This window comes from Sipha flava, unplaced genomic scaffold (genome assembly GCF_003268045.1).
Source record: "Sipha flava isolate LNK unplaced genomic scaffold, YSA_version1 44_pilon_pilon, whole genome shotgun sequence".
Taxonomy (NCBI): domain Eukaryota; kingdom Metazoa; phylum Arthropoda; class Insecta; order Hemiptera; family Aphididae; genus Sipha; species Sipha flava.
Window position 1 is genome coordinate 1104729 of NW_020273203.1, and position 19156 is coordinate 1123884.

Consider the following 19156-nt stretch of genomic DNA (forward strand, 5'->3'; position numbering starts at 1 on the left):
ATTCCGTTAGAAACTGTACACGTTGTGGTTAGCTAGGTTAGGCCAGCTAGGTATTTGCACCGCTCGTTTGAAATAGGACATCACGAAGAAAGCGATTTTGGTGTTTTATAAATATCTAACGCAATGCAATATCTAGGGCCGGCGCTAACAAACACTGATTGGGGGTGGGGGAGTGGGTTGTAAACGTACGAATTTTCCTTTCTAAAACAAAATCCTACAACACTAATATTACTTGATTTGTCGTTGACCGCCGACTACATAGACAAGTAATTCGTAAGTGGGGGGGGGTATTATACTCTCCGCACCCCATCCCTAACGCCGGCCCTGGCCATATCACAGTGTAACGGTCGAGCCGACGATCCATTCCCGTACACGTCAGGATGGAATATCACTTACTTGCGGCACGATCTCGAGTCGTTCGAACTCTGGCTGTCCACGCTCGATGACCGACGGGCATGACGCATGATCTGATGCGGTCCGGACCTGACGCTCCGGGGCGAGCTGCTCGAGTACAGACCTCTCGTCGGAGCACTCGACCAAACGCCCCACGGAGCGCTTCTGGTGCTTCTCGGCGAATCGCTCCGGTTCGGCACGTACATGCTACCGGTGCGGGGGAACACGGGCGAACAAAAAACGGTTTTTAATGAAAACCTACAACTATTACGAACAGGTGTGTGTTACACTTACGTGTGGACGGGCAGTTGAGGGTTGGAACAGTTTTTCAACTTGTCTTGCGGCTTCAGCGACGACGATGACGACGACAGCAACAACATTTCGTCCCTGGTCTTGTACTCGTCTCCAATAGTTTGATCTGATGAAAGCATTACAAAAATACGCGTTAGAATTGGTTCATCCGTCCGATCGGAAAATATCAGCGTAGTTCATAATCGAGCGGTGAATAAAAATTACATATATTATATTTAAGATAATCCTAAAATAGAGATAATTAATTTAGCGACCATTTATTTCATTACTACTATAGTTAATCCGTCGAATAAAAAAGGGCGGACCGCAAAAACAAAAAAAAAAAAAACAAAGTAAAAATTATTAAAATGACCAACGCACATAAATAGAGGAAAGCTTAGGATATAAATGAAATCATTCGACTGCATATATTTACTAAAGGTATTCATAACGGAAATCATATTTTATTCTCTCTCTCTTTCTCAGAAAAAATTGGACAAGAATACTGTACATATTACAGTATTTATTATTAGAGGTTGTGTACTTATTCATCGGTAGGACGATGATCACCAGCTAGAAATTAATTTTACAGAGATCGACGATGCAGACGTGTTTGTTAAAGGGCTCACCCTGAACATAGCCTAGACAATTTAACAATCGTACAAGAAACTTGATTAGTCTCGTACCAGAAGTCACTTCGGTAGTCGATGTATTGTAGGCACTATTAATTTTAATGCGCGCGTCAGACGTTACAAATGAAATGAAATATTAAGCGTTCGTACAGATAAAACTCAAATTATCCAAAAGAAAAAAGATATTATGCACTTGTATTGGGATTAATGATAAAATAAGGAGCATAGAATTATTAACTTTTAAAAATATGTAGACGCGTCCATCGAGCAGTAACACGTGTATCGTGAGGGGGTGATATATATATTTTTTTAATTCCACTGACGACGACGGTGCATATCAACGTTGTCTCGTAATCGGTACATTTTTCTGTTTCACGCGACGCAACGCGCATAAAGAAACATATCGTTGCGATTAATTGTCCAGCGCCGATTCAGAGGAGATTACTCGTTTGCCAAACGGTAGTTTTTGTTTTTTTATTTTTCTAACACGGTATAATTTACGCGGACCGTTATTCGAGTAACGCTCGCAGTTAACAAGATTTATATTAGCGCACGCGCGTTCACCAAACGGAAAGTTCTCGTAATGAACGCGCGTTAAGTACGTTTCCCGACCACGTGATATATTTTACTCGGGTCCGTTTGGATACGGGTTTTATATTATACATCGCGAGCTCATAAATTGGCCTCCGTCCAACACGTGTCGTGCAGACGAAACAATTCGACCGATTTTTATTATTCGAACGGTACGCGCGCAGCTCAACGAGTCGGATGGTCGGACGAAGAAAACCGATAGCGATTCTCTGCGACCGTTTTGAATTCCTTGTAACGCGCACGGACCGTTGCGTTGTTGGGAGATCGAAAATGTTGGGTTTCAAGAGATTCAACTGTTCGGACACGATTAAAGGCGGACGGAAAAACTGATAAGATGAAATATTATTTTTACGTTTTCGGATGGACGGCGGATGGCAAGGTGTGTAAGGACGCGTGAAACCGAAACGTTTACCGCCGCGCCGTAACGCGTCGCGGACGGAAGCGCGAGACTCGGGACGTAACGCGTCGTCCAATCGTGAAACGTACCGGTCGAGGCGCCGCCGCGAACGACGCGCGCGTAGATCGTTCCCGGTGTGCGCGCGTTTCGGGTCTCCGGCCCCGTACGGCCGAACGCAGGTGCTGACGGACGGCGACGGACACGGATCCGGCAATGGTCGCCGAAGGTTTCGGACCGTCCGGGCACGTGCGGTTCGCACGCGGACCGTAATCGATCGCGATCACGTCGAAAACGCGCGTCGAACGCTCGCGGCGACGGGAAATCGCACGGTTTTCGCGCGCACGTGGTTCCGGTCGTCCCGACGTCGTGCGGTCGAACGCCGTAGTCGTCGGCGCGCCGCCCGGGCGGTACCGAGCCGACCGCTGGCCGCGTGACCGGAACATCCGTGGTCCGAGTGCCAAACTCGGTGACTCCGCGGTGTTACCGTCGTTCGAGGGTTTCGAACGGGTGCGTTTAGCCGGTTTCCGAACGATCGACGTGCGTCGAACGGAGAGAGCCGAAAAAAGACGAAAAAAAAATACGCCGCGCACATTTCGTCTCGGCCACCGGACGACACGGCGATTCGAAAAACGAAACGGTTCGCGTGTCCCGAAAAACGCCGCGACGTCGTGCACGCGGAACGGACGCGTTTCCCCGGACTCGTCGAGCGCGCGCTCCCCGCGAACGTACGACCGGCGCACGTGGTGACGTCGCGGTAACGTAAAATGTGCCCGCACACCGCCGCGATACCGTATCGGCACGGTGAAGCTGCCGGTAAAATCGTTCAAACGGTTTTCGTAGGCGTCGCCGCGCTGGACCGGACCCGGTGCGCGACTCCGTTCATAATTTGTGCGGCACAACTGATACGCCATATGTCCAAAGGTCTGAACAGGGGGATTGCAACGCCAGTGCGATACGATGCCGGTACGGTGTCGAATATCGTACCGGAGGACGGTTTATGCACCAGTATTTTCAGAACGTTGCGTGCACGATTTTTATCGCGTACCGGAACGGTAAAATTGATTATCAAATCAGTTTTGAAAATCACGGACATTCGAAAAATCAGGGAACATTCACTCTGCTGTACAGTAGATTTTATATCTGCTTCGTTGTGTAGTTGGACGAATTGATCCCAATCAAAACGATGCCACACATCCGGGTAAGTACATTATCCGTGTTTTCTCTTACACGTTATTTTACAATATTTCTCATTTTTTAAAACGACAGTTATTTTTGAGCTTTTTTCGAATTGCAATATTCATAAACTCGGTTGAAAATTAAGATTTTTTAAATAACTTATGAGAAGATAGAGATAATTCACGTCGAAAATCGATAGTAGGTCAGATTAATCTGGTATTAAAGCTAATGAGTGATAACACAAAATTAGTTCTGCTGATTACAGATTTGCCGTGTTGTATGTTAGTAAGACGGAGACAACGCATGCGGAATTTGTGATCTCCTCGTCGCCTGTCCGTTAATGGTAACTACTCATTACCTACCCGTATCGATAATATTCACACTTTTAGGATTATTGAATGTTCATCAGTTAATTACAAAAAATCTAGAATTCTGGGCACAATTTCTAAAAACTTATTTCTATAATTTGCCAGCTGCCCTCATGAGGTACGTAATACTTAAGTACCCTACGAAATTTGTAGAAAACTATTCAACAACTTTTCTTTGTTTTTGTAATACGAGTAATTTGTCTTTTTTCATTTTTTGGTAGGTGTGTATTTTTATTATATTATTTTTTTGGATTTTATAGAATGTCTATATAGTCTACTGTATTTAATACAAATAATTTGGACCTCGAAGTATAACATTTATGATGTTAATATACACACAGTACAACTTCATATAGTCTATAAATACATAAGGTCCTTCCTGAAAATAATAACGGTTTAAATAATAATTGTAGAATCATAATACAATAATTTTAAAAAAATAAATTTTAGTATCGTATCGCAGCAGTGTGTGCATATTATGCTGATAAACGTTCCGGTACGATATTTTCTCGTCCGGTACTCCATATTGAGTACCGGATTAATACGCATTTATGCGCACGACGGTATAAATATCGTATAAAAAAAAAAAAAATTGTGTACCGTACCGATACCGTATCGCGTACCGCAGCAATGTGTGAGCACCTTAATAAGTCGCCCCGTCGAACAACGCTAATTACAACCAGATTACGTACCTGATTAGTACGCGCACGTTCACACGATAATGTACGTAGGCGCATAAATATGTATAATATAAAATTTGTCAGGATGCTTAATCCGCCGACCCTTTGCTCGTCTAATGACCGGAGTTTTGCATCGGTCGAGTAAAAAATTATTCGTTGCTCGTTAACCTACGGGGTGGTTTACAATTTTTTATACAATAGTTGGTTGTTCATTGTTCCACGTGATCGTAATCGTCTCGAATGATTCGTAGATAACTTGAAATTCCTATTGTATTGAAAATCGGTGCGTTTGGAATTTATAATACACCAGCGGGATCACCCGGCTTCGCGCGGAACGGTCTTGGCCGGGACGTAGTTTTTAATGAATTATTACCTAACACTATTTAAAGCCTGGCGTGTCGTAACTGTTATGAAACAAATAAAACGAAATTTCAAATGAATCGGCTTTAGAGTTTCCAGCTGGGCGATTTCTTTCGCATTAACTACTTTTCGTTTTTACCCATTTTCGTTCTCTTAGGGATTGAATTTTGGATAACACTTTCTCATTGCACACCTAGAGTGTTTGTGGGATCTCTATGTCAAATGGCAAGTTTATATGAACAGTCGTTTTTGAGTTGTAGCCACGATCGACGAGTGAGTGGTATTAGGTTTTTATTTACATATACAGATTATCTGCTATCATGAGAAAAGTCGTCGATTATATTTTTATACATAATGGGCTTATCTAACTATTTTAGCACTCGCTAGCAACATGTTATTTACTCACACATTGGGCTTTACCAGTTTTATATTATTCAAAATTTATTTTATTCATTCAGAATAATCAATTTATCCACAAGTTAATCTATTCAGAAAAACTAGTTGTTCGTGCTTTTATTTTTTATTCATAATTTCGATTTGTTTTTTCCTAACTCTGTCAATAACTATACACATTTTCAAATGCTTCAAATGCTTACACTATCCTTTTAATGGTCCTTGAATAAACGTGCGCATAGATCGCAATTACATAAAAATACCATGTAACACCCATAAGTAAGACAAAGTACTAACCTGATTATAATCGAATAAGTTACACTGATCGGACAATATATGTACTACGTAAATTATTGTACCTAATATCGCGAGCATAAACACACGCGTACGAATATTTTTGTTATATTATCTATTGCTTCGCGTGGCCAAGGTTAGATGAATAATTAAATTATTAAATGAATGAAATATGCATGTTGGTCTCAAAATGCACGTGTAATATTCAAGTGTGCTTCAACAATATACAGCGCGAATCTGGTTGAAATATTAATATTCATATGTGCATAAAGTGTATTATAAACGGTTCTATAAGGACTTCTTGTTCGCTACTGTAGCATTTGAAGACACTGGAACTTTTTTCCTGTTTTTTCTTTTTTTTTCCAAAAGACCACAAGACATTCAAGCCCGTGATGATAATTGTACACGGCGCACATGAAATGTAGGATAACAACATGTTGCTTTTTTTTTATTTTGTACTTCTCGAAGTATTTTCAGGGTTTTTAAGAATAAATAACGTTATGAAATTTTAATGCAGTGCGCGCACATAAAAATTAGAGCTTCAGTAACGTACAGTATGGTGTAGTACACACGGTGCGCACCAAGAAGCCATCGGAGAACGTTTTGATTTCCATGCCGTATAAACACGTATAATACGTTTTATGTTAATTAAACCCCTTCAAACTTCTAAAGCTTCTGTGCCATTGTCCGGGTTAATTAGGAAAATTAAAAAAAAAAAAAATTCGAGAATTAATCCGAGAACACAATACGTTATGAATTATAATATTTGCTTCTCGGAAGTACATAATATGTATATTATACGGCTTAAAACGCCGTAGTGGAAAACCGTCAATACGACATTACAATCAATATAAACGCGAGTGAGACTTACTGTCATTAGCTCCTTCGACGATTCTCCTCTGATAACGGCGACTAGGTGTTCTCGTGAACGACGGTGGTGTCCTGCTGCTCATCTGCGAACTTCTCACCGATGACTTGTCAGCACGGCCGCTGTAAACGGACAAACAAATAAATTATTTCATTTCATCGCAACGATGCGATTCGAAATGCCGTAAAATTATTTGTACTTGGCAAAATAATTAATCACAACCAAACTACCACAGTTTGTTCACAGCATAAGTTATAAACAAATATACAACCAGGAAATGTTTTCGGTTGATTTAAATAGTTTTGAACGATTAAATAATTTCAATGTAAAACTTTTGTTTAGTTTTTGAAAATGTAAATTATTAGGTACCGTTTGTTTTTGACTAGAAATAATTTCAATTCATATTCTACACAGTTTTCTTAAAATAAAAGTAATTTATGGTTTATTATTTTGTCTTTATTATCATTATATTTTATACATGTATTATCTTCAGTTTTATATTTTACGAAGCCAGCGTTTTAATTTAAAGGCAGTTTTTGAACAACGTACAACAATATCATTTCCATGAATAAATGTTGCATTGATTTGTTAATACTGAACTGGTATATAAAATGTTTAACGCGTATAAACGCAACCCAAATCGATTAAAATAAAAATATTATACGAGCATACATATATATATCCGTAATTAAATAGAAAAAAATAAAAACTGTTTTTTATTAAAATCCCCGTCGTTAGCTACTTCGTACTTCATTTCATTAGAACCTACAATGAATAAAGCGTATATGCTATAGTTCAATTATCCAATGCAAATATGTATATATTTAACCATAACAAATGTTTGTGTTTCGAAATCAATTAATTTGTCAAATAAAATATTTATAACATTGTGTTTGAAGGATTTCGCAACGAATATTGTTGACTGATTCGACGTTTCAAAATAACGTACACAATGATGTAATGCAGGTGAATATGCAAATATACATACATATATATACATAAATAAACTTATGAGAGATAATGTGAGATTCCTGCGTAAAAAAATCATGTACTCGATGGAAAAATGTCGAATAAAGGAATTTTCGTTTTCTGTTATATAATGCCATCCGATCATATAAGCCGGGTATATAAATATTTTCTTTGCGATGCTTACGGTTTCCGAGTTCAACGTCGTTTCATAACCATTTGAATGATATATTCTAGAATTGTGAACAATTCCACACTTTTCGAAAAAATGGGACATGGACGGAATTAAAATATTAATGTTAAACGTTAAATTCATTATTCACACATTTCCGTTTACGTACCTGCCGACATCGGCAACAAAATAAGGTTATTCGACTAAAAATATAACTTATCTCACTTATATATTATCTAGGTACACGCATGAAAAGAGCAGAAATATTCGAATGGCATACACCCAAAAAAAAAAAATAAATAAAACATTAGTCATATATAATCTTCAACAATAATAAAGTTTTTTTTAAACATTTCGGGGAATTTTAAATACCCAAACCACTGTAACGTTTTATGATAATGTACAGCATGTTATTTAAATCAGTAGATGTTATCAGTCATTATATACCTAATAGCCATGCCGATTAAGTCACTTTTACAATAATTAGTCACATTCACCATAGTAATGGGATTCTATTATAACGACCTGATTACATATATTTATGAACTCAAGTGTAAAGATTTTAACGATCACCACACTTATCCGGCAGGTTAATTGTTATCATTATTATTATAAAACAATTTATTTCAGCTCTTGAGGTCCAATCCGATTATCTTAACATGTCGAATACCATTGTATTATAACGTATATAGTAGGATTTCCGTACCAAAACTGAGCTGAGAAGTGCAATTCTTAACATTGCTATTATAATATCATTAGGTACTATCTGTACGAATATAATACATTTGTATTATGGAAACTATTTTTTTCAAGGGTCACTCTCATTTTCTTTGAAGAGTTTTTTTTTTTTTATATATAGATTTTGTGTTGCAAATCTCTTTGAAGAGTTACAAACAAAAATGATTAAATGGCATGAATAACGCTAGAAATTCCAAAAATGGCCTCGAATAATCCTTCATTTTATACAGAAATAGGTTTGTAACAGTAATCAGTGTTATCTCTAGTTTCTCAGCCTGAAAGCTATATAGTATCATTTTTATTTTAAACACGGCCTTTTTTTTAAAATGTTTGCTCCTCGTATTCCGAATCGAACATCGGTCGATAAGCAAATCGTTTTAAACTAATTTATTTGTTTATTATCTAACCATTTATGTTTATTTATATTCATCAATTTAATGTTTACGATTATTCATTATTTATTGTTCATAAAAAATGTATTATTCTAAATATTCGAGTTCAAGTGGAATTTTTCGTCGATAACTAATTCTAACTTTGATGCAATCAACGTGTTCCGTATTTATAATATAAATCCTATCGAAAATTAAGTTGGATGTTTAATTTATTGGATAGTGGTCTATCATATTATTATGAACATTGTTATTATTATTTATTAATCGTTACTATTACTGTAATTGTATTGTTATTTACATTGTAGTTAGTATTATCGTGTCAAAACACGATGGGAGTGGGCGAACGGAAAAAATTAGTCTTCTGATGTATTGCGGGATAATATTCGGACGCAGTTTATCCGAATCGACTCGTAAAAACTAAAAGTACTTCGGAACAAAGGAACGCCTGCAGACTTAATAGAGTACACAGGTCCATTGTTTGCTTTTGCTTTGCAAACGATTGCTGAAGATTCCCGACTCGTGTGCGCCGGGAGGCGTCAAGAACAACGACAATCGCGCAAAAAAAAAAAAATTTCCAATTAGGTTTTTTCCGACAGTTTAGGCTTCAAACGCCTAATCTCAAACCGCAGCGTATTGTACGATCCGTTAACGGTACGCCTGCGGTGGAAACCTTTGTTACGTTGGTGACGGGGAGAAACAAAACTCTCGCGGTTAACGCGCGGCAATGTCCCCGCGGCGATACAATGCTTTCACGCGGACCACCCGCACGCGGCCGATCGCGATGTGTCCGATTCAACTGCAAAGGCCTTGTCGAACGCGTTAGTAGACTGGTTCTTAGTAGTCGATACAGTGGTATTGTTCGTGCGGTTTATAATGAAAAAAATATGTCCGCTGGTTCAGACGAAGAAGAACTTTTATACGCGTTAACCGAAAGAAAGTCAACAAAAAAGAGGAAGCGAATTTATGCATTGCAAACATTTATTTATGCTCGGTATTTGTGTACGTATTCCTTCTTTCGCCACTACCCGGAGGCCAAAAACTAACGCGCGTGATTTTGTACAACGTCGCGTTCCACCGTGGCGTTCTAGCGCCGCGTCAATCATGTCGACAACATACACGTTTGACATCCAATTCGGAATCGAACACAACGCGACGTCAATAACGCGGTCTGTTCGACAGAGCGTTAAACGCGCCCCCTTGCGGTACGCGCACCGTACCTGCTGAACCGAGTGCTTATGACGTCCGGAGGGTTGGGCGACACTTGGACCAGTCTGAAGAAAGAATGGTGTTCCATGCTGCACTTGTACAGATGTTTGCACGCCGGTCTCGAGGGCGTCTCGAATCCGTAAGTGTTCTCGTCGTTCTGCAAAATAATTCGTCACATCACCACAACTATTGGACACGTGCATCTAATTAAAATTATGCTAATCTGGGCGAGACGACTCCGCCGCCGCCACTGCCATCGTCGGGTGCTCCGGCTGCGGGATCAGCCGCGCGGGGGAGGGGGGAGTAATCGACGTCTGCGACATTCGAAACGCGGCTCGATATGGTCACGCGGTCAGCACAAGGAGGCTCGGGAGGACGATTCGCGTCCCCTTCGTCTGCGTTATAAAATCGAATTCGTAACGATGATTAGGATTTAGGATCAAGATGTAAACCAGCTGTATGTGGTTGAAAACAATTAAGTCAAGCAAGGGCGGTACAACCCTCAATATCTGATATTGAAGTGAAGGTACCGTTAGAAAATCTGTTATTAATCCTTCCTCCAAACAAAACCCTGGATCCGTTGCTGGTTCGCAGGATACGCGATTATGCATAATATGTGTATCCGATAGTAATTGCTATACTTACGTTTTTATCGCACACTCTGAGCATGAAATATTTTCCTTTGCTAAAAATTTTGGTGATTCTGGGCCTGAAATTGATTGCAAATAATTACCAACAACCGACGCATTACATTACAGATCACCCTAAGTCTTATCTCATCTATGACCGTATCAAAGACGTGATTGTACGAATCCTATATTGTTAACGACGGGACTTACCAGTAATAGTTCGCTACGATGTTTTTGTTCCGGAGAACAATCACTCCGGTCGGAGTTAGACCTAAATAGTATTCGACGTTGTCTTCGCCCTGAAATCAAATAAACGCGAATAATAAGTATACATTATTTAAATAAACGACCGTTTTGTACGTTATAAAATTATAAAATTATAAATTATAAAAAATAAAATTAAGAACGGATTGCACATTAAATGTACGAATTGAAAACCTCGCAGAACGGAGAAAGAAAAGTGTACAGGCCATAACGCGAATTCTCCACAAAAACTGATTATTGTATTTTTTACCGTCAGAGTCGTATATTGTTTGCGTATAACAGAAATGAACAGATCGCGGTATGCACTCGAATTTCAAAAGGGATTCGACATTCAATTCGTTCGTTTAAGAATTAAATTTCGTCTCTTTCCTTCGTTTCGATCCGTTGCGAGAACGATAATAACTTTATCGTTATTATTATTATTGTTATTATATTAATATTGTAACACAATAACGTAATCATTTCGTAAAACTTAATCTTCAGTATTAACATAAACACAGACGATATCAAATAGGATACGGATACATAATCGTTATCCTCCGGGGGAACATACTTGAAACGTGCATAACCGTTCAAGTTTTAATACGACGATGACGACGAATTATCGTCGAGGTGCGTAGTTGTCATGGTCACTAGTACGTAAAACATTTTTACAGGGAAATCCAATCAAAATATAATGACTATTTTCATAATAATGAGTTCGTAACAACGTAGGAGGACGCTACGAGTAATACGGAATTCACGATACAACCTACGTTCACTAAATATTATCAACGTGCACACGTACATAAATATTATATGATATATATACCTACACGGTGATCGGTTACGACGAAAATCGTAATATAAACCGGAGTTGAAATGTAATATTAAAACATTGTTATTATAGAATTAATAACAATAATAATTATAATAATATCGAAAATACATATTAACATATTAGTATTGAAGCATATTTCATTGATGGAAGCAAATTATTATTTCAATATAAACGTACGAGTATAATACACACGAGTGTATAATACAATTATCGACATTATATTTCATTTCGTTCACTTGGATATTATTTCGGTATTTAATCGGTTAGTTATTTTTATCACACTAAATATTAGTCAAACGTTCTTAGTGAACAAGTTTCAGTGCATTGAGCAACAAAATACTATTTTTTTTTGGTCAGTCCCTTTTTTTTGTTTTTTTTTTTTTTAATTATTCAAAATATTAACCAATATTAATCGGTGTAATAATGTCATACAACAATGTATAATATAATATGATTATTAAAAAAAAAAAGTTTTCAAAACAAATTTACATTTTTACTGTAAATTGGTAAATTGTGATATATTTATTATATTTTTATTTACTGCCTTTTAGACAACACATCCAAACATAATTCACTCCATTCATCTCGATTTTGTGCTAACATACACCAATCTTCATCCTAATAGAAGTCTGCTACATCCCACTTTACACAAGCCATCCATCGTATGCGGGGTCTTCCCAAAAGTCTTGGATTCTCTTATAGAACCGTCTTTATTATGGACTCAGGTTTCCTCCACGCATGACCTGCCCATTCTAGGATTCTTCTCTTTATCTTATTTAATACGTCCAGTCTGTTGTATAGGTCACATAGTTACTCATTGTGTTTTTACTCTATTTTCCTGTTTTCGGGGATATATCGATATATAACGATATTAGATATATCGTTCTTAGTATTTTTCTCTCGAAAATCCACAGTCTCGACTCATCACTTCTCCCTGCAGTCCAATATTATACTCCATACAATATCAAAGATATTATTACCGTAATGTATAGCTTGACTTTTAGCTTCTTTGAGAGTACTCATGGCTTAAATAAATTGCCCAAGACGTTATAACACTTGTTGCCTTTTTAAATCATTTTTAATATCTCATTCTACATATTGTTCGATTGTATGATCATATATTATGTATTATTTGAATCCTAATACTTTTCTAAAACCGTAGGACACTACTTTTAAGAACTTTTCTTTTTTTTCATCCGGTCGTCTTCTGATTTCCATATATTCTGTTTACCTTCGTTAATTTGCAAGCCCACTTTATTTTTGCGTCTTCTAGAAGTCTAATGAATATAATGTTTCACTGAACTTAAATTGTTCCCTAGAAGCACTATGTCGCCTGCATCATACCCTAAGAGACTTATTGATGTTCCATCAAATTTCGTCTCTTCGTCTGGTGATATATATTCATCATTCTAACTATTTTTTCTCCAAATTGATATATAACAACATGTTTAACAATTAGAGTGTATATTTTTATTATAAACAGTATATATTTTTACGAATTATGTTAATTATGATATTCTTTTTTTTTTTTTATGTAGGTACCGGTGTAGTAAATTTATTACGAACAGTAGTATATTCTAACAAATAATGCAAGTTATAATTTTTTATTTTTTATACATATATAACGGGACAGTAAATAATGATGTTAAATTATAAAACGTTATGAAAAAAAAAAAAAAAAACACTCATGTTTAAAAATAATTCACTCTGCATACCTATTGCGCGTGCACCGATAATCTTTTAAGTTTTTATATAAACCGTTACGCCACGCGTTGCGGGGGCACCGGACGATTTGACATAAACTAAAAGTGTTTATAATTATTTTTCATTCTCTTGCGTCCGATTCGGCGGTAGACGTGAAAAGACGACCACGTCGGTTAGCCAAACCACTTGTCAAAAACGTCCGTTTATACGAGAAACAGAATCAATTGATTAACGAGTTGCTACGTGAATGCAAGACGCTAGTTAGAAAGTAAGTTATTGTATCGGTTCGGTTTCGCGGACGCGCTCACACAGACACGGACATTTGGTACGATGTTTTTGATTGATGAACAGCACACGCGCGCGTGGCACAATGTACAAGGAGCACGCCATTCGTGGTTTTTGTCATGACCACATATTATTATTATTATTTTATCGACCGATTAAAACCCATCATGGCCGGCCATTAACGCTTACTCATTACGACCGTCTGGAAAACGTGGTCGGCCGTGATAACGGTTCTGAACATCGTGTACTCGTTACCGTTGCCACGCTCGTCTCTACGCGTACGAGAATTCGCGACCGAAACTCGAACAAGGTTTGCGTCACGACCGCGAACTGGCCGATATTATTACCCTGAACGCGTTACGACGCGCGGTCGATCGTCGATCGTTGTTACACGGTTCGGTCGGAATTCCGTTTGCACAGGCGCGCGGACGTGTATACGTTCACGTGATTTTTTTTTTTTTTTTCCGCGAACGCGCAAACGGATCAATAATTCCCAACGTAATATCGTACGCGAAAATGAATCCGTTTAAAACGGTGATCGGTCGTCCGAGTCAACGATTCCCGTGCACGTTGGATTCCGACCCGTGGCTCGTCCGGTACGGTTGAAACACGAAGTGATAACGTTGCGTACCCGCGTGAAATCGACGACGAAATGTTTGCCGTCGATCGCGTTCAACAAACATACCGATCGTTCTAAAAAATCGTAAGAGCAACGTTATCGTGTTAATACGGTTTGAGTTTCGCGTGCGGGCCTATTGCTGTTTATTTTTTCGAGCGGTAAAAAAGTAACCGAACACTTTTGCGCACGTACTCAGTAGAGTATTATTACTTTAGGCCGACCGACCGGTGGCGCGGCAACGAGTTAAATTTGAAAGTCAAAACGGATCGCAAACGGTGCAAGGGAGCAAGGGAAGGAGGACGGGCTATTGAGCGACACATTCCGAGAGAAACGTCAGCGGAAAACCCGTTTACGCGCCAAGGATTAAATTATTCGGATCGTTGCGTGCAGGGACCACATACATATATATATATATATATATATATTATACCGAGAAAAACGGCCGATCGAAAATCAAACGAATATATATACTCGTATAGTCGTACAAGGATGTCGAAAATACTACGTTATAGTATTTTCGACATCATTGTGCCGCAAACCGTCTTCGACCGATTACGCGTCGTCGTGTTCAATGCTATTTTCGGAGTGAAATCGAAAATCGCGACGGGACGTATCGTAAAATAGTATAGCGAGTATACAATACACCGTGTGTAGAGTGTTCTCTAAACTAAATTCGTGAGTTCAAAAAACAAAAACGAAAAAACCATGATTCGGTATTAACGATTTCAATAAGTTATCTTACCGGGTGGCACTGAATTCATATTTAAGTTCATCAACATTTTATTGTCATCATAACAGACATCTTACTTATTATACCTGTACCGTTATGTTGAAAAATATATATATATTTTTTTTATATATAATAAAAAAAAAAAGGGGGAGGGAACTGGTTTTAATGTATTGTGAAATACGAAATCTCATATACCAACTAAAAAACTGTAGAGAACAACAGTAGAAGAAAAAAAGAAAAAAAATCTCGCGACGGTTTTGAAATTATCAATTAAGGTCAAATTTATATTATTTTAGCTTTAGGAGAGCATTTTGTTACATCGAAATTACATTTTACAGCACTGGCATGGATAAATATTCGCGCTGTTTCACGTTATTTGCGTGTATTATACGACGGCGAACTTGGAAACCAATTTTCTTTTGTTTTTCACGACCCGATAAGGTTTATTGTATCAGTTTTTAGCATTCTATCTCGTTCTGTCGACCGTTACATAAAAAACTTCACCTCAATAACTATACGCATATAGACCGTATATTACATTATATTGTAGGTACAAAAGAGTTGAAAACATCACGACCGTGTCCACGTATAAGCAAAGACGAACGAAAACAATAGGAAAAAGGTTTTTTTTTTTCATATTCTTTTTCTCTTTTGGAGAGAACCGCACTCCACCCTGCAGACGATGACTTTATTTCGATGAATAATGCGCTTTTGAATATGGAAACCTTAAATAGTAATATTTTCAAATACAATAATACGTTTATCAATTGTACATTGTAATAAGCAATTAACCGATAATTTACGTACAATACATCTTATGTCGATGTATTTGAATAACTTACGAGTGCATACAATATTTTATATTCGAAAACAATGAAAATAATAAACCTAATGTGCATAATTGACACCAGTCGGACTCGGAACTATCGGTGAACTAATATGGAGAATACTCCTAGAAAAATATTTATGTAGTTCACGTATAATTGACCTATGAATACAGTTGAGATGTATAATTCACATTTAAAACCGATTCTCTCGTGGACTTTATAATTTTTTTCTCCATCGCTATTTCCATAACAACAGTGTATACATAAATACTTAAACGCGAAGCAAGTGACAAAAAAGTTTTTCGGAGTTCGAACGTATTATAATCGTGTTAAAAAAAAATAAAAAGAACCAAGCGTTTCCTGAATAATAATATTACAACACCCGGTCGGGGTATATCGATCGGTAAGATAATTAACACTGAATCTCAATAAATACTCCGTACAAACAGATTTTTTTTTTCAATTAAAATCATGTACGTTATTTATTATTTTTATTAATTATTTGTATTTATTTTACGCATTAAATACGTTATTTCGTTTCACCTACGCAAGTATACACGTATAATAACATTATGCATTGTTTTCGTTTTTCTTTTCAAGACGCGATTAAAGTGTGTACATTCGATTCACACACGCACACACACTCACACACACACACAAGTAATACGGACAGATGTGTGCGACAACATGGTATGTTAAACGGAACGAAAAATAAATAAATAAAACAACAAACGGTGCTGAGCCGCGCTCGAGCCGTTTGATATAAATGAAATATATTATAATATGGTACGCGTACGAGTTTATGATCGGATCGCAAGGACGGCCGCGTGGGCCAGTTGTAGACGTTGCAGTTGAATGAAAGCCCGCGCGGAAACGGCAATACCGATTATCGTGTACGCGTCGCCCCGGTAAATACGCGTGTAGCATTATTGTGACATGTGTATTATATTGCGAGGTTTTATACGTAACGTCCGAGCGATTGTTGATATAAATTAAGCGGCCATTGAATGACAACCGCGATAAATTATCCGAAACGACTCGGTAGACGTGCGCGGGTATGTGTGGGATGGATTTCGGTACCGAAAATCACATCGTTACCGGTACGATTTATTTACGCGTAAAAAAGTGGAGAGACAGAGAGAGAGAGAGACAGAGTGAGAGAGAAAAACGACGACAAATGGAGCTACGGTACGAAAAACCTGCAAATGAAATAAATGCAAATAGCGTATTTATTTCGATTACGTTTCTACGAGCGTCGGCGACGGCGGCGGCGGCGGCGGCGGCGGCGGTGGTGATGGTAAAATTCAGAGCAACGCTGCTGCGAGGATCGATTTACCGGTTTAATTTTGTAATTTTTTCGGGGCAAGCACGGCGTGGGACCGGGGGAAATGTTAAAAGTAATAGGATCGCGCGAGTTCAAAGGCCTAAAAACAGCGTGTAGGACGAGAAAAAAATAAATAAATAAATCTTCCCGCGCATAATGTACACAAGAAGATCGGACGGAAATAATTGAAACTTTTCGGGTGGGCGGCATAATGATTAAAGCTTCGAATCGCAACCGTTCGTGCTAGAGCGCTAAGAGGATGGGATGGAGGTAAAAGTCGCCGCGGCGATTTTGCGGGAAAACCGGCGGCGAATTGGTACGGGACGCGCAGCACGCCGGGAAACGACACGCGCTCCGACCCTTCAGCCCGTCGACCGTTAATTGTGGCGCGACAAACGCGTAACGACCCGCCGCCGCGAACGATGCGAACGGTTTTCGTAGGTTTTTTCGTTTTTCATTTGCTTTCGGGTTTTTTTTTTTTTTTGTTTTTCATTTCGAATACACTCTGTATAACCCAGCACCGTGAACACTTCGGGTTAGATTGTGCACCGGTGCGGATGGAGGGACGACCGGAGTACCCTTGGTGTTCGTGTTTTCCCGCACGGTTTTCGAACGTCTCGCTCAGCGCTGCTCGGCACATTAACGGTGAGCGTTACTCAAGAGCGTCATTTCAATATTTGCTAGGGTAGGCCATAATAATGACCGGCCCATTAAGTACTACAAAACTATCTATGCGGTGATCGCGTTCAAGGTACCGTTCCCTCTATCGCCGTGATCCGTGTGAACGTTTCGTACAAGTTTGAAACCATAGCCAAACTTGGGCGCACCAAGTTGACAACACACGTGTTCGCGGGGACGGCAAAACGCCTTTGCTGATAATAAGCGACTATCGACGGATCGATCGACATTATAAATTAACAATCGTTATCACCGGTTTTTGTATTGAAACGCTAAAAACGTGTTACTGAACCGAGGGACACGACATGGCAGTGAAACAGTTCTGGCTCGGGACGTGTTTCTTTTTCGCCACCGAACTTCGAAAGGACTTTCGCGTGGCCGCGTTTCAGACTTCTCGAGAACGCCATTGGACGTAGAATCACCGAACGAAAGTTTCAACAGGATTACACGACGTTTAGTTTAAGATATCTGAGAGAGCCGACTACGTGCACGTAACAATGGAACGCATAGGGTTTCCGCTAAGCCGTATTCGGGCATGTATGTGGCATATGGCATCGCACGTGATCGCAGCATCGAAATTATTATCACTGTTATTTTCAGGTATTATTCGGCGGTAGACGTTTCGGATGACGGGCAAGCAAACGGATTCGGAACGTAATCGTTTGCTGTACGAGAACCGTTTTCGTTTTCCACGCGCGCACGTTACGACCAAGACGAGTGCTCGCTACGAGATACACCCTGTACGTGTGACGATATCCCGTACGAGCCGTGCTATTGTATCGTTGTGCTGCGCGTCCGGTTGCGAATATTTCCGGCAAGACCACCGCGGCGGAGACGTTCGATAAAAGAACGTTCGTGGACCGTCCGAACGTGGAAGTAATTATTGTTTTCTCTCGCACTCCTTGGTTTTTTTTTCTTCTAAAACTATGTACTTAAAGAAATAATGCAAAATGTACACTCACGAGAACTGGGTGAAGATCGACGCCGTACATGTCCAGCCACTTGACTTTATCCAAGAAGTTCAGCTCGGCGACTGCAGGCACTTGACCCCTGTGGAATGGCTGTCGTTGAGTACAATCGTGAAATGGAAAGAGGAAAAAAAAGGAAACGTAGCACGCGAGGGAACGTTTATAGAACGCGCACTTACGTGAGTTCTTTGTGTATTTCTCCGATTCGGGTCTCGAGCTCTGCGTTCTGATTGGACACGAACCGGAATTCAGACACGTACCCGGGGGTGTGTCGTCTAGGGTCGAAGTCTCCTAGTTCGGCTGCAACGCAATATAAAAAAAAAACAATACTGAAATGAGTAATAATTAATAGGTTATAAGCTGAGCGTCCTACGAAAATATGAGCATGTTT

At 39.0% G+C, this 19156-nt stretch overlaps 1 protein-coding gene across 1 annotated transcript in view; it reads right to left on the minus strand.

Moving 5' to 3' along the window:
- Positions 1-19156, minus strand: part of LOC112689491 (band 4.1-like protein 4) — a gene marked incomplete in the record, with an annotated part of 94465 nt that overhangs the window by 15931 nt on the left and 59378 nt on the right. Inside the window, 8 exon segments of the mRNA XM_025563229.1 lie at positions 397-600; positions 688-811; positions 6447-6565; positions 9929-10074; positions 10563-10626; positions 10757-10845; positions 18760-18847; positions 18945-19065. Of these exon segments, the coding sequence (XP_025419014.1) occupies positions 397-600; positions 688-811; positions 6447-6565; positions 9929-10074; positions 10563-10626; positions 10757-10845; positions 18760-18847; positions 18945-19065 (955 nt within the window).